This window comes from Marmota marmota, unplaced genomic scaffold (genome assembly GCF_001458135.2).
Source record: "Marmota marmota marmota unplaced genomic scaffold, marMar, whole genome shotgun sequence".
In the NCBI taxonomy this organism is placed as follows: domain Eukaryota; kingdom Metazoa; phylum Chordata; class Mammalia; order Rodentia; family Sciuridae; genus Marmota; species Marmota marmota.
In genome coordinates this window covers 2,444,227-2,458,479 of record NW_026000171.1, presented here as the reverse complement: position 1 = coordinate 2,458,479, position 14,253 = coordinate 2,444,227, and the positions used below count along the sequence as shown (strand labels likewise).

At 46.7% G+C, this 14,253-nt stretch overlaps 1 protein-coding gene across 3 annotated transcripts in view; it reads right to left on the bottom strand.

The window, feature by feature from the left end:
• Window positions 1-14,253, bottom strand: part of Vwf (von Willebrand factor) — a 156,091-nt gene that overhangs the window by 116,717 nt on the left and 25,121 nt on the right. For all 3 annotated transcript variants that reach the window (XM_015500732.2, XM_048787659.1, XM_048787660.1), the window contains 4 exons: window positions 7,274-7,490; window positions 5,583-5,705; window positions 4,609-4,720; window positions 3,647-3,693 (listed from right to left, as the gene is read on the bottom strand). In XM_015500732.2, coding sequence (XP_015356218.1) covers window positions 3,647-3,693; window positions 4,609-4,720; window positions 5,583-5,705; window positions 7,274-7,490 — 499 coding nt within the window. The remainder of the gene's footprint in view (window positions 1-3,646; window positions 3,694-4,608; window positions 4,721-5,582; window positions 5,706-7,273; window positions 7,491-14,253) is intronic.

Genomic DNA, 14,253 nt, shown 5'->3' with positions numbered 1-14,253 from the left:
CAGCTAGTAAGTGATAGAACTGGAATTCCAACCAAACCACCTACATCCCAAGTCTGTGCTCTCAGCTCCCATTCTAGGCCACTTTTACATGGTCATGGGACTTTGGATACAAATGAAAAGCCCTCTACTGGCCCCTTCCTTCTTCTAGAAAAGTGCCTTCCACACTCTTCTAATAGGAGCTTGAGATTCTATAACAAGGGCTTGATTCATTTGAGGAACAGTCCCTATTTACAGGCATGCTCTGCCTCCATTATCTGCAACCAAACTTTTATAGTTCAATGGGAACACAATGAACAGGCACTGTTTGCAGAGGAAGATAAAAGTACTCAGGGTTACAGAAAGGAAAGTCTGCAGACTTGGGGAAACCACATGCTACGGTTTGTATGTTAAGTGTCCCTCAAAGGCCCATGTGTTAAATGTTTGATCCCCAGAGTGGCATTTTGGGGAGTTGGTGGAACCTAAGGAGGTGGGCTCTAGTGAGAGGAAGTTACATCACTGGGAGCGTGGTCTTGAAGGGGATAGCAGAACCCCATCCTCTCAGTCTCTCTCCGTCCACTTCCTGGATCCAGAGGTAACAGCTATGAGAGACTGTCATCACCAGAGGCCCAAATAAATGGAGCTACCCCAATCTTGGACTTGAACCTCCAGAATCATGAGCCAAAATAAACCTCTCTACTTCACAAGTTACCTGGGTCCCTATTTAGTCATCTGTAATGCCAGGCTGACTAATGCACCATAGTTTTACCTGTGGTTGGCTCAACCTCTCACCCACAAGCAGAGGAATGCAGGGAGCGGTACAAGTCTGCCTGGCTTGAAGGAATTCAGGAGACCAGAGCTGGATGGGGCTACCTGCACATCTAGGCATCAAGAGAATGAGTCACAGGAAGCCCCAGCCCTGCCCCAGCACAGACTTCTGCCCTCCTGAGACCTTCTTCTCCCTCTCACTACCCACGCTCTCTGTGCTTAGTAGCCTCAAAAGGAGTTCTTCATGGTGCATAACTTCTCTCCGCCTATACATAGACTGGACATGTTGACTTATTTCTAGTGAATATAATACAGCAGATGTGATATATGCCAGTTCAAAATTTTGTTTTTTAAAGACTATGGTGCCTGTTCTGGTTTCTCCCCACCCACCCCCTCTCTCTGAAGTCACTCTCCCCAGGGGAAGCCAGCTGTCATGTTGTGAGGCAGTCACAGGGAGAGGGCCACACGGTGAGGCTGCAAGCCCACTGCTGTGTTTTGCATGTTTCCCAAAGTTCACGTTTTGGATACTTAGTCCTCAATGCAACAGTGTTGGGAGGTAAGACCTGTGAGAGCTGATTAGGCCAGGAGGGCTGTGCCCTCATGAATGAACTAATGTCACTACAATAGGAGTGGATTATGTATCAGCAGTGGGTTGTTATAGAAGCAAGTTGGGCCTCTGGTGTTCTCTCACTCACACCCTCTCGGCCCTTCTGCCTTCCACATAGAATGAAGCACCACAAGGACCTATAACAGATGCCAACACTATGTTTTTAGACTTCCAGCCTCCAAAATCATGAACCAAATAAAGTTCTGTTTCTTGTAAATTACACAGTCTGTGGTATTCTGTTATAGCAGAATAAAATGAATGCACATAAATAAGCTTCAAAGCAATCCCCCTCACTCCCCTGCCAAGCCTTCAGATAAGACCACAGCCCCAGTCAATAGCTATTTGGCTGCAATTTCATGAGAGATCACGGGTCAGAGACATCCAGAGTCAGACTTGGATTCCTGGTATTCAGAAACTGTGAGGAAAACTTGCACAGCAATTGATAGCCAACATACTCTCATCTTATTTCAGAGAATCAAAACCCAGTTCTCTATTTCTAAGATTTACAATATTGACTCCGAGTTCTTCAGAGAAGCCTTGGCATGTTCTTTGCTTTACTAGGAGAGCTGAGCATATGCCCTTCCAGAACCTCCCAGTCCACTCTTCTTATGAGAAACTCTTCCTGCAATCATCACCCGGGGAGCATAAGACAGCCCCACTGCCAGCAGAATCATGGGAAAGCGTCCTTACAAGCCTGGAAACCTGGGCAGAAATGAACTGGGAGGCAACAACCAACTAAACTTCAGAACCAGAGAAGGAGGGTCAGAGTGGGAAAATGAGAATAAGAAAAGAGCTCAGTGGCTTTGTTGGCAAAATATCAAACCACTCAGTAGACCAGAGCTGGATGGGGCTACCTGCCCATCTAGGCATCAAGAGATTGTCTTGCATCCTCAGCAAAGCTATTCTCTAGATTTTGAATTGACTATCAGAGCATCGTATTGTCTACCCAGACCAGACCATCATGCACAGAGTGGGTGATTGGAAAACGGATGGATGGAAGGCCTTCCTGAAGAAACTAGTCCTAAGACTTTGAAAATTCGTATTCCACCTGAAAAAAAAATGACAAGCTGAATTTCCAAAATTCCACCAACTGTGGCTCACAGATCTTATATAATGAATGTGTATTATGTAGATATTAGAGGTTTTTCACAGGTTGGTTGCAGCGACTTTATATGTCTGTCAAAGGTTCCTTGGGTCTTTCATGGTGTACTATTATGTTAAATGGAGCACAGGTATCAACATCAATCTCTTGTACTTACTGCTTTCTTCAAGGATTACACAAAGGATAACCTGGTTAACCTAGCTAGACTAGTGGACCTAACCCTAGTGCCCACCTCCCGTCTAGTTCCACAATTTTCTCAGTGTGAAGGGCACTAAAGAAGGAACTGAGTGATTCTAAAGACCTCAAAAATCCAAAGACCTCAAATATGATCCCTGGTATCCAAGATCATCCTGGTCCAAAATCTAGGATCAGGAAGAAGAGAAAATGGAAGGGCAAAGGTAGAATCCAGGCAGTTGTGAGTTTGAGTCCTGACTCTCCCTCTAGGTAGCTATGTAACTTTGGGCAAGTTACTTAACCTCTCTTTTGCAAGATAAGAACAAACTGTACCAATCCCACAGGTAGCAATAAAGTAATACCTGTAAAGTGCTTAGTACGCTGTCCAGCACCTCAAAAACATCATGTGAATAAGTTCAAGGGGGGAGACCTAGGGTCACTGGAGTGAGGCAGGTCGGGAGCTTTGAATGGACAAAGTTTGCAGTAAACAGAACAGAGCAGATGCCAAACAGAGGAGAATGCAAAAGGCAGAGATTATAAAACAATTTTTCCTAAGCAGATTTTCCAGGGCAGGGACAGGTTTGGAGGAATCATTAGGTCACCTGGTTCTCCTAGCTCGTGCACCATGCTATGGTTTGCATATCAAGCATTCCAGAGAATTCCAGTAAGACTCTCACTTCAAGCCTAAAGGGTTATCAGCACCTTCTTCCTCTTAGTTTTCCAAAGAACTCAGCAGTCAAGACTTCACAGGTCTTAATCCTTTGAGTAAACAGGTGACAGGAAAGAACAAAGCACCTTAGCCCCCGGGTATGGCCTCCCTTTTCAGCTGGAGAAGAGCTCCCCTCCTCTCCCACACTCAGCATAGCTGGTATCTGAAACCTGAGCTGTGATCAGGGGGCTGTCGCCATTTTATGCTGAAGAGTCAACTTCTCCACACCTTGAGGTGGCCCTTCCTGTAAGAGAGGACACACCTCTCCATCAAAAGAAGAGAGGGAACGAGCAGTAAGCAGGTCACCTACCTGGGCATTCTTCATTGCTGCAGATCCACAGGCTATTTCGGCAAATGCTGTCAGGGAAAGAAACACAGGTCATTGGTAGTTCAGCCAAGCTAAGGTCAATTTGAGCTCACCACAGATATCACAGCCCTCCAGAGAAGCTCTGGGAGAAGGGAGCAGCGCTAGAGGTGACTTTGGGAAAGTTGTAGAGGATGGAGCTTTGGTCACAGAGGAACCTTGGAGATGTTGACAAGGGAAGAAACCCTGACAGAAAAAAAAGAAAGAAAGAAAATCTAGAGTATCTAATGTCCCTGAAAATCTGCTCAGGTACTAGGAGTCCAATTCCTGCCCCCACACACAGCAGGTGGAAGAGCTGTTGAGAGGTAAGCCCAGCACCATGGTTGGCCTTCAGGAAGTCTCAGTCAGTACCAGAGGCTGCCACTCAAGAAAGACAGCAGAGGACAGAGGCCTGGAGATGGAATAAGGAGATATTTTCCTTGGTGTATTGGGGACAGATAGAGCTGCCCAGAGAGGACCAGAGATGTTCTTAAGGAGAGGACTTCAGCTAAGCAGAGAGAGGCACCCCAATTGGGCCAGCAGACAGCAGAAGCCATGGCAGACCTACATGAATCTCCATTTGACTCTGTTGCCTCCTACCACCCAGAAGATCAAAGATTTCAAGGAGAGAAGGAGCTGCCTTCTGCCTGGGGATTGCTATGTAGCCCATCTTCTGGGAGGGAGGATGGAGGGGGAGATGGTGACTGTGTGTAAAGGACCCTTTCCTGTGACCTCCCCACCATCTATGCATAGAGGTACTATAATCCCGCATCCCAGCACTGCCTGCCACACCTGTTCCCAACCCCACCATCACTCTCCATGCCAGCCCAGGCCAGCTCCTGGTCTCCCCGCCACTGACCCTCCTCCCCCAGCTTCCTCTCCCAAAGCCCCTGGGCAGCTCTCCAGACCACATTGTGCTGCACAGTTACCAGGTGTTGCAGTCTCGAGCGAGGGAGGCGCCTGGAGGGTACCGCTTCCCGGAATGCACGCAGGAACACTGGGCGCTCTCCACACAGTGGCCTTCATCAAGGAGCTGTCCCCCTGGGTTCAAGGGCATCAAGGTAGAAGTCTCAACATTTCATCATTAGTACTCATCTCACAACTATAGAATCCCAGGAGTGATCACCAGCTTTGGGCTTCTCCCAGGAAACTCAAAGAACCTGATATTTATCCCTCATATTGATGCAATGTGAGGGAGTGAGATTATTCATCTCCATCGTACAGATGAAGGAATGGGAGAAAAGGGTTTGCTCAAGGTCAACCAGAAGGGAAGTCAGGAATCTAGGCTTAGGGCTTTTTCAAGAAAGCTCCAAGGACTTGTGTGATAAGGGATGACAGAGGAGAACATTATTCATCACCACTGCCCAGATGGAGAAATGGAGTCAAGAGTTTTGTTCAAGGTCTTCCAGTGGAGAAGTCATGAGTTGAAACACACAGGACTCTCTTTCTGTAATTAAACAGGGCTTGTGACCAAAGCTCACAAAGTGTCCCCTGGACGGACTTTCTAGAGGAAAGCCCTTTTTCAGCTGAGCTCACACGGCAAACCCAGAAAACAGTTTACAAACCTTTCTCCCAGACTGGTTCCCTGGCCCCAAACAGAGAAAACAAAATCATAGTTCAGATGGGGCACGAGCTCCCCAAACAAAGTCACTGTTGGGGCCCAGACCATCCTCCCATTTCCCTAGACACAGTGCCTTCATGGATATAGTACAACAGGAAAACATAAATTAAAAATAAAGCCCAGCTCAATCCTGATCACTCTCTACAGAGACTTTGAAAGACTAAATAAAAGGCCTCTGATTTCAGCAATGAGGAACAAACACAAGTGGCCTTCATCTCCCTTTCCAAAGCCAAGGACACTGGCAAGGTCCTGGATTTGTAAATAAAGTGGGAAGTTTATTACCAGGGCAGCTGCAGCCATCCACACATTTCTCCTGACACACTTCATTGATGTGCAGGCTCTGGCAGGTTCTGGGGCAAGGGGACACACAGTCCTTATATTCCATGCCAGCAGGGCATGCTGGGCCTGAAAAGAAAATCAAAGGAGTCTCCCCAGAACAGCTCTCCAGCAAGCCATGCCCCCAGCCCAGCCTCCATCAAACCTCTGACAGCTTGCTCTGTCGTCAGGGCTCCAAGGATCATCTTGGCCCCACCAGTCCATGTGTCCCTCTGAGGTCACCTCTCCCACCTTGGGAGACCCCAACTAAGACTCACTGGGGGCACCTGGGACCACAATCCCTTCCCCTTTGGTCATCTATCCTTGAGAAACAACTTGGCATTCTTTTGCTCCTCTATGTTGTGTCCCCTTTACCTAAAACATTATCAGGGTGACACACACTTCTCTGGGCTAAAAAGGAGTGGCCTCTGGGAACCAGTAGGGAGCTAATGGTGTCCCCCATCATGTCTTCCTCCAAAAGACCCTCTTCCCCCATGAAATTGGCCCCATTCAGATCCACACACACATACACACACACACACACACACACACACACTCACATGCACAGGGCACATGCCGCTCACATCCACTTGGTCCATGGTGACTCGTTCTATATTTATTTCCCTTGCTGGAAGGCTGCCTACGGAAGCCTATCACCTAAGTATGTCTCTGTCCTTACCCCTGAATTCAGTTCCTTATGTACAAAACTCGTTCTTCATCTTCCAAATAATTGCCTCAAGCCCCTTCTCCAAGATCCACTAGGTATCATCTCCACCCAACCTTCAAAGACCTAAGAAAATAGCCCACTCCACAATCCAGAGGAGAAACCAAGGGCTTGTCTCCACCTTCTCATACCCCACAGCAAAGATGAAAAACTAATTTCAAAGCCATATGCCACACACTGTAACACATGTGTGCAGAGTAATGTTGGTTAGATCCTCTGTGTAATTATCACAGAACAGTTGTAAATCTGCACAAAATTTGGTCAGTCTGAGTAGAGGAGCCTTCTTGTAAGGTGGCCAGAGAAGCCCCCAGTTAATCATAATAATTCGGGGATGGTGACAAGTGGGGACCTGATGAGTTTAGAAGAGGACAAACACAGTTGTCGGAGGTGGAGGTAGAAGGAATGGCACACATCGTGCGCAGAGACAGAGAAGCTGAGTTCACACAAGGGAAGGACTTCAACAGAACACTCTGGTCTCTCAGAGATGGACAGCTTGGCCAACTCCCTGCTCCTCCTCGGTTCAGACAGGCAGATATGCAGACAAACCATGAAACTGAAACTGCTGGGATTTGGGTTTGAAGTGCAGAATATTTTATGAGTCCAGGGGATGGATTTCCTGAGGGGAGTCAAGGGGTACGGAGGGAGGCATGGTGTGGAACAGAGCTGACAAGACACCAGACCTAGGGGGCACTGTCCAGCCTCAGTTCAGCCTGTGAGGGAGGGGACTCCCCTTTGGGCCAGCACTCACAAGACCAGGTGGCAGACAGCAGGAGCCATTCAGAATATGGGTTCAGCCACCTGTGGCTTTGGGGGCACTGGCTGACTGTGCTGGGGGGAAGGTACACATCATGACACAAAGCTTCCTGAGGGCCATTACCCCAGGACAGACACAGCACATGCCCATCAAGAAGGGAGGTGAGGGGTGGCAACTCACGGCATGCACTGTGGTCAGTCCAGCCATACAGCACCATGCCCTCCTGGGCACAGGTCCGGGCATACTCCAGGAAGGCAGGGCATGGGCACTCCGTTCCCTGAGTACATGTGCACAAAGTCTTCTCACACAGGGCCACGAAAGGCTCAGGGTCCACCAGAGGGTGGCAGCGGGCAAACACGGAGGCACTCTTCAGTAGCTGGCACTGTTCCCACAGGACCTTCAGGGAAAGAAGCACCTCAGCACAGCACAAAAGTGGCCCTGGCCACTGCCCTGCACTCACTGTCTCTGAGGGAGGCACCAAGGAGACTCAGCCCCACTGGGCAAACCAAGGACACCCCCTCAGGACCTGGGAGAGTGCCTGGCACCCAGCAGGTGCTTATGGACAGGTGGAAGTCAGTCAGTCCATCCATCAAAGGAAAGACATAGGACACATGCTATATGAAGTAACTGTATAGCCTAGACTGAACCTTGAAATGGAGTCTGAGGTACTTGAATTGCTGTAACAGGTCATGTCCTGTTTGAAGGGATAGGGAAGAGAGAGGGAAAGCACTGAGCCTGGAGGTGGACCACATAGCCTTCAGAGGGCAATAATGCTGGTCAGCATCTGCTCTGAACTGACCTGGCTACTTTTCCCCTTCCCTGACCTTAACCTTCTTCACTATAAATGATGAGGTGGCCCAAGGAGTCTTATAAAGTAGAGATTTCTGGGCCTCACCCTTCAGACAGAGATTTGAAGTCAGTAGTTCAGGGGTGAAATTCAGGAATACGTTTTCTTGGACATTCTCTGGCTGATTGCTGGGATCAGACAGGACCCGTTCCCAACAGCCACAACATGATAGAATTCTATAAAATGTCCCAGACATACCATGCCATATCCTTTGTGGATACCCTCAACCTAATAGTGCAAGGCAGGTTTGGGTTCACCATTTGCTTCTTCTGTACATTCATTGGTATTAACACTCCCACATTAAAACATCTCTACAGTCTGATTTAATGATCCTAAATGGCCACCTTTTCCCCAGTTTCTGAAGTTGAGATGCATCTTACAATGGATATCATGCTTCAAATGTTTTTTCTTTCTCAATGATACATGGAACAATGATGTGCATTAGAACCAATGTTGTCTTAGATTTGACACTATACAATATGGACAATATAAATGATCCCCACAATTTTATTCATGCATAATTTCTTTCATATATATGTATAATCTCCTACTGCAAGCCAGCATTAGTAAAAGGACTTACAATCTCCAGCAAATAGGAAAAAGTACAAGAGCATCTACATGAAAGGGCTGAATTCTGAAGGGTAAACTGGGACCAATCAGGGTTCATAAAGGGAATGGTTAAAAAAAAAAAAAAGGAAGGAAGGAAGATATTACCAGTTTGAAAAAGAGGGAAATCAAATCTTCCCAAACTGTACAAAGAAGTGTCAGAGCAAGCTTACATGAATCAAGAGCCAAAAGCCAAGAATCTGTTCATGGGCCTCCTCTTTTGTGATACCATGAAAAGCCCAGAGGAATAGAAATTTGATCTGGCCTGCTCACCATCCTCAGGATCCACCTTGTTTTTACTAGGGATGTTCTATGTTCCTAGAGAAATCAATGTCCTTCCCACAACAGCCCTGTGCTGGGACCCTGTCTGCCTCCTGGCCTGCACAGTCTACCATCTGAACCAGGCAAGCAGGACAGAATGTCACAGCTGCAGCCTCACACCCAGCAGAGAGATCCAAGGCCCAGCTGGGAATGGCTGGTTCCCTGTGGGCCTTAGAGGCAGCTGGTACCAGCACAGGCTGCTGGCTACACTCACAGCAGATGTCTCAAGGGTCAAAGCAAGCAACTGCTCTGGGTGGTGCTACAGCACCCAGACCCAGTCCTACCTTCCTGAGGTCCTACTAGGGCCATACCCCCCAAGTGGCCATGAAAAGCATTAACTAAAAGCCCAGCTCTATCACTCACTGGAAGTGGGGACTTAGGCTAATAATTCACCTCGTGGAGAAGGGTGTCCTTGAGTAGAAAGGGAATGATAGCAATATTCACACTACCTCACAGGCAGGTGTTGAAGGCACTGAGTGAGCAAAGACTACTCTCATGGGCCCTGGGGCCACTTAGGTCTCAGGAGGCAAAGAGAGAGAGCAGCAAACAGGCTGTCTTGGCCTCAGTATGACTTCTACATCTGAGCCCTGATTTAGGCTCAGCCTCTTCTACATGCTGGCTGTGTGAGCTTGGACTCACTATTCAACCTCTCTTCTCTGTAAAATGGGGAGAATGAGAATAGTTCCTATCTAGTAAGAGTGGAGTGCAGACTGAATGAAATCATGCATGGAAATTGTTTATCCCAATAAATGATGACCCCATATCATCATCATCATCATCATCATCACTCATCTCTGGCCCAGAGAGTTCCCTTATATGTCTCTCCTTCCATTAGGTTTATCATCCAGAATGGTGAACATGTCCCCAGAAAAACAGGACACCTTTGTTCCTTTTCCCCCATCTCCATCTCCCTGGACTATACCAGGAGAAAGGTCACCATGACAACTAAATTATCACTTCCTGAGTGTCTTGGTTGGTCCATGGTGAGCAGAGGAGCAGCTTTTCTGGGACTTGTTGTTTGGCTTTTAAGGGTGCTGGGGATTGAACAGAGGGTTTCATGCATATTAGTAAAGCACTCTATCACTGACCGACATCCCTTTATATCTATTTTAATTGAGACAGGGTCTCACTAAGTTGCTGTTTCTGAGGCTGACCTCAAATTTGCAATCCTCCAGCTTCCATCTCCAGAGCAACTGGGGTTACAGATGTGGACCATCATGCCCAGCTTATACATGTTTGTTTGGGAGGTTCACACTCCTCCAAGACAAAGAAGTGGGGAGGAAACCTGTCTTCTTTGTAATAGGAAGATGTAAGAAGCTCCATCCTTACTGTCAAGTTAAGGTTCAGGGAGGGAGGATGTGGCCTGGGTCTATTTCTTCCCATTTCACTACACAATCTGTCCCCATCAAAATGCCACTCAAAGAATGAGGTCACAGACCTCTCAGAGGGGAGGTGAAGGTGTTCCAGAAAAGGTCAGCTGCTACCTCTTTCCCCACCCACAATTTAGAACTGAAGGGAAAATATCAAAAGGGCAAACCACCAGGATTTTTCTAAGATGGTGAGCAGGGGAGCAGCTATGGTCCTATAGACCATCTCTGGGTCTATAGGACAATGGCTCACAGCAGTCCCTGCACTGCACCGTCAGCTCTTAAAGGTACAGGGTCACAAAATCAAAGGTCCTCACTGGAAAGGACACAGTATCAGTCAATCAGAAGAGCCCTGAAGTCCAGGCATCCACCCTCCCCAGAGCCCTGGCCAGGCAGAAACCAGCTTGGCCCACCTCCAGCTGGCCCAGGTCCGCCTTTTTCCAGCTCCAAGGGAAAATGGGAACAGTACTCCAGCATATTTCCTGGGAGCTCCCTGGAGGTATTAAATGGTTTATAGAAAGTCTTAGCATGAAAGGTGACTTCTGAATATTTGCTTGAAGAACAGGAGTGATTTCTGCAAAAGCAGCCACCTCCCTTCTTAAAACAATTTCTTTGGCTTCCACTCTACATACTTGAAATTCAGCTAGAGCTTCTCTCTCAACAGAAACAAAAGGAAAAAATCTGTCCTCTCACCTTGCCCTCCAGTATTCATCAGCCCTGGCCTCAACTTGGTCTACCAGAGTGACCACAGTCTGAGAGAAGGCAGGACATCCTTCTATCTGCCCAGCACTTGCAACCCAATCTGCCCTCCCTCCATGGCTGGACTACAGTGATATGTGCAGCTTGCTACCTCTGCCACTCCCAGGCTTCCCTGTTCCATTACAGGTAGCTCTGCCATGCCAGGTCAGGTCCCGAGAGAGGTCCCATAAATAAACCCGAGATGGAGTTGATATTTGTACTCTCAGAATCATGGCAGAGACATTGGCAAGTAAGTGGTGACCAAAACATTCACTACACAAACATTGTTGGTGTGGCCTCCAGGTCCCCAGCAGTTTATCAAGTGGATATAAAATACAAATCCAGGCTGGGGATGTGGCTCAAGCAGTAGCGCGCTCGCCTGGCATGTGCAGGGCGCTGAGTTCGATCCTCAACACCACATAAAAATAAAATAAAGACATTGTGTCCACCTAAAACTAAAAAATAAATATTTAAAAAATAAAAATAAAATACAAATCCAACTATGTCGCACTCCAGCTGAAAGGGCAAATTTCTGACTCATTAGGAAAGCAGCAAGGCCAGGCCCTCCATGACTTGAGCCCAACCTCCATGCATCATTCATGGTTTCCTGAACATATCCTGATGTTCTGTTCCATTGGTCACACTGTTCCAGGCACAAGGAATGAAATAGAAAGCACACAGACTCAGTTCCAGCCCTCATAAAGCCTAACGAGGGAGCCCCATGAAGTCAGACTTGGTCCCTCTCCCACTCTGGGTACCTCCGTTCTTATACTGGAATTATCCATTTCACTGGCTCTCTCCTCCATTTCCCTGCAGGCTTTTCAAAGAGAAGAGTTATAGCCCCAGCATGCACAAAACAGGCAGTTAGGAAGTGGATCGAGCTTAACAGCAGTGAATCCATCCCTAAGTCTCACTCTCAGGTCCTTCAGGGGCTTTCAATCTATCTGAACCAGGTGTTTCCATGGGACTATTTACACATAGTCTGAAGACTTGGTCCCAGTTTAGAAACATCCTCCCAATGGTTCAGCCATTCGCAGCTAGAATAAACCTGCAGCTGGAGAGGCTTCCTAAAAGGAGGCAAAGTCTGAGCAGACCTGGACAACATCTGGGTATATGGCAGGAGAGAGGGCATCCCAGGTAAAGCATCTGCTATGGCAGGGGGAGAAACAGTAATTATAGTGAAACCCTGAGACTGCAGCCCAGGGTTGCCAGACTGCCTGAGGTTAGTGCCCCCATCAGATTCCAAACCTAATGGAGCTCTCCTTGAAGGAGTTGATATCCTCTGCCAGGGCCCAGCATTCGGACCTTTCCGTGTGTTATTCCCCGAGTAAAGGGGGAAAAGTAAACCTTTGTCATTTGTCCAGGTTTCTCTGTCCACTTTAGGATGTGGTGAGCAGCTTGTGTTCACTTTGCCCAGGTCATCCCCAACTTACAGTTGTGGTTTGGCCTATGAGTCGAAGGCCTGGTCTACAGCCTGGGGTGCTGCAGGGGGGGCCTAGTAGGAGGAAGTCAGGTTGTAGTGGATTTGGGCCCTTCCTCTCTCTCTCTTTGCTTCCTAGCTGACATGAGGTGAACAGGTCTCCTCTGCCACCTGCTCCTCTGAAACCATGAGCCAAAATAAAGCTTTTCTCTTACTAAGTTATCTTGGGTAATTTTTTACAGTATTGGGAAGCTGATTAAAACACCTAGGAATGTCTCCATGTTCCTTCCTTTCCTGTAGGGATTTGGGCTCAAGCACATCAGTGGCATTGAGGGAGCAGACCCACAGGAGGCAAGCTGGAGGCCTGGACCATTCATTTCTGGCTTCTCAGGACCCACCCAGCCACAGGAGTTGGCTGACTGAGAAAATTCCCAGCCTGAAGACTGTCTGCAGCTTCTCTTCCCATCTCTCTGCATTAAGAGAAGGCTGACACAAATAAATCTGGTCTCCCCTCCATAGCTGGAAACTCTCGTAGCCCATTTAAAGAAAGTTGTTTCAGATACTCCCTCATAAACTGCATTCAGAGACATGCAGACACCTTGAAAGAACATAAATCTCCTCAGACAAAGACTAGGTGGCCAGGCATGAGGGTGCACACATGTAATCCCAGCTAGTCAGAAGGCTGAGGCAGGAAGATCGCAAGTTTGAGGACAGCCTTTGCAATTTAGCCAGGACCTGTCTCAAAATATAAAATTTTTTTTAAAGGATTGGGGATATCTCAGTGTGAAAGCACCCCTGTGTTCAATCCTCAGTATTGGGGTGAGGGGAAAAATCCCACAAAGACTAGGTTAATCCAATATTCCAAATATAGAAACTGAAGCAAGGAAAAAGTAAAGAATATAATAGGTCAATTCTTCTCCAAATGTACACCCTAGGAGGTCCTCCAGGAGTCTACAAGGTACATATTATTCTCCTAAGGATGCTATTTGCTGTTTGTGCTCTCTTTCTTTCATGGGGGTTCAGTGGAGTTTTTCAGGCTATGTGATGTATGATATCATAACAGGTTAAATGCAGAAGCAGATATGAGAATCTGGCTAATTTCTCTTCAATAAGATTTTAAAGAGACTTGCAAATCTATAAAACACTCCCTAAAATGTTTTGTTCTGGAATTTATTTTTATTAAATATTTATGCTAAATATAATGGGTTTATTATTTTTAAATGACTTAATAAATGTGTTTTAAATTTCCCAATTTTAATATCTAATATGGTAAGTAGCAAGAGATTTAACCCAAATAAACAAAATCTCTTTGGAATCCTCAATAATACTTAAGAGTATAAAGAGGTCCTGAGACTAAACAGCTTGAGAACCATTGCACTTTTGAAGGCAAGGCTCAAACCCTGGCTTCACACCACAGCCTAGTCACTTGTTACCAAACCCCAAATTACAGTCAGCCTGTCATTATCTGAGGGTTTCATTCATAGATTCAACCTACTGAGAGTTGAAAATACCAGGGGTAGAGGGGTTGCATTTGCACTGAACATGTACAGATTTTTTTTCCTTGTCATTATTTCCTAAACAATACAATGTAACAACTATTTATATACCACTTACATTGTATTAAGTATTATAAGTAATCTAGAGTTGATTTGAAGTATGTGGGAGAATGTACATAGGTTATAATCAAATAGTATGCCGTTTTATACAAGACATCTCAGTATCTGAGGTATCTTTACTATCTGAGTATCTTGGGTAGCCACCGAGGTCCTGGAACCAATCTCCTGCAGAAACCGGGGGATGACCATACATGGTTTTCCACGATATATACATATATATATATATATATATATATATATATATA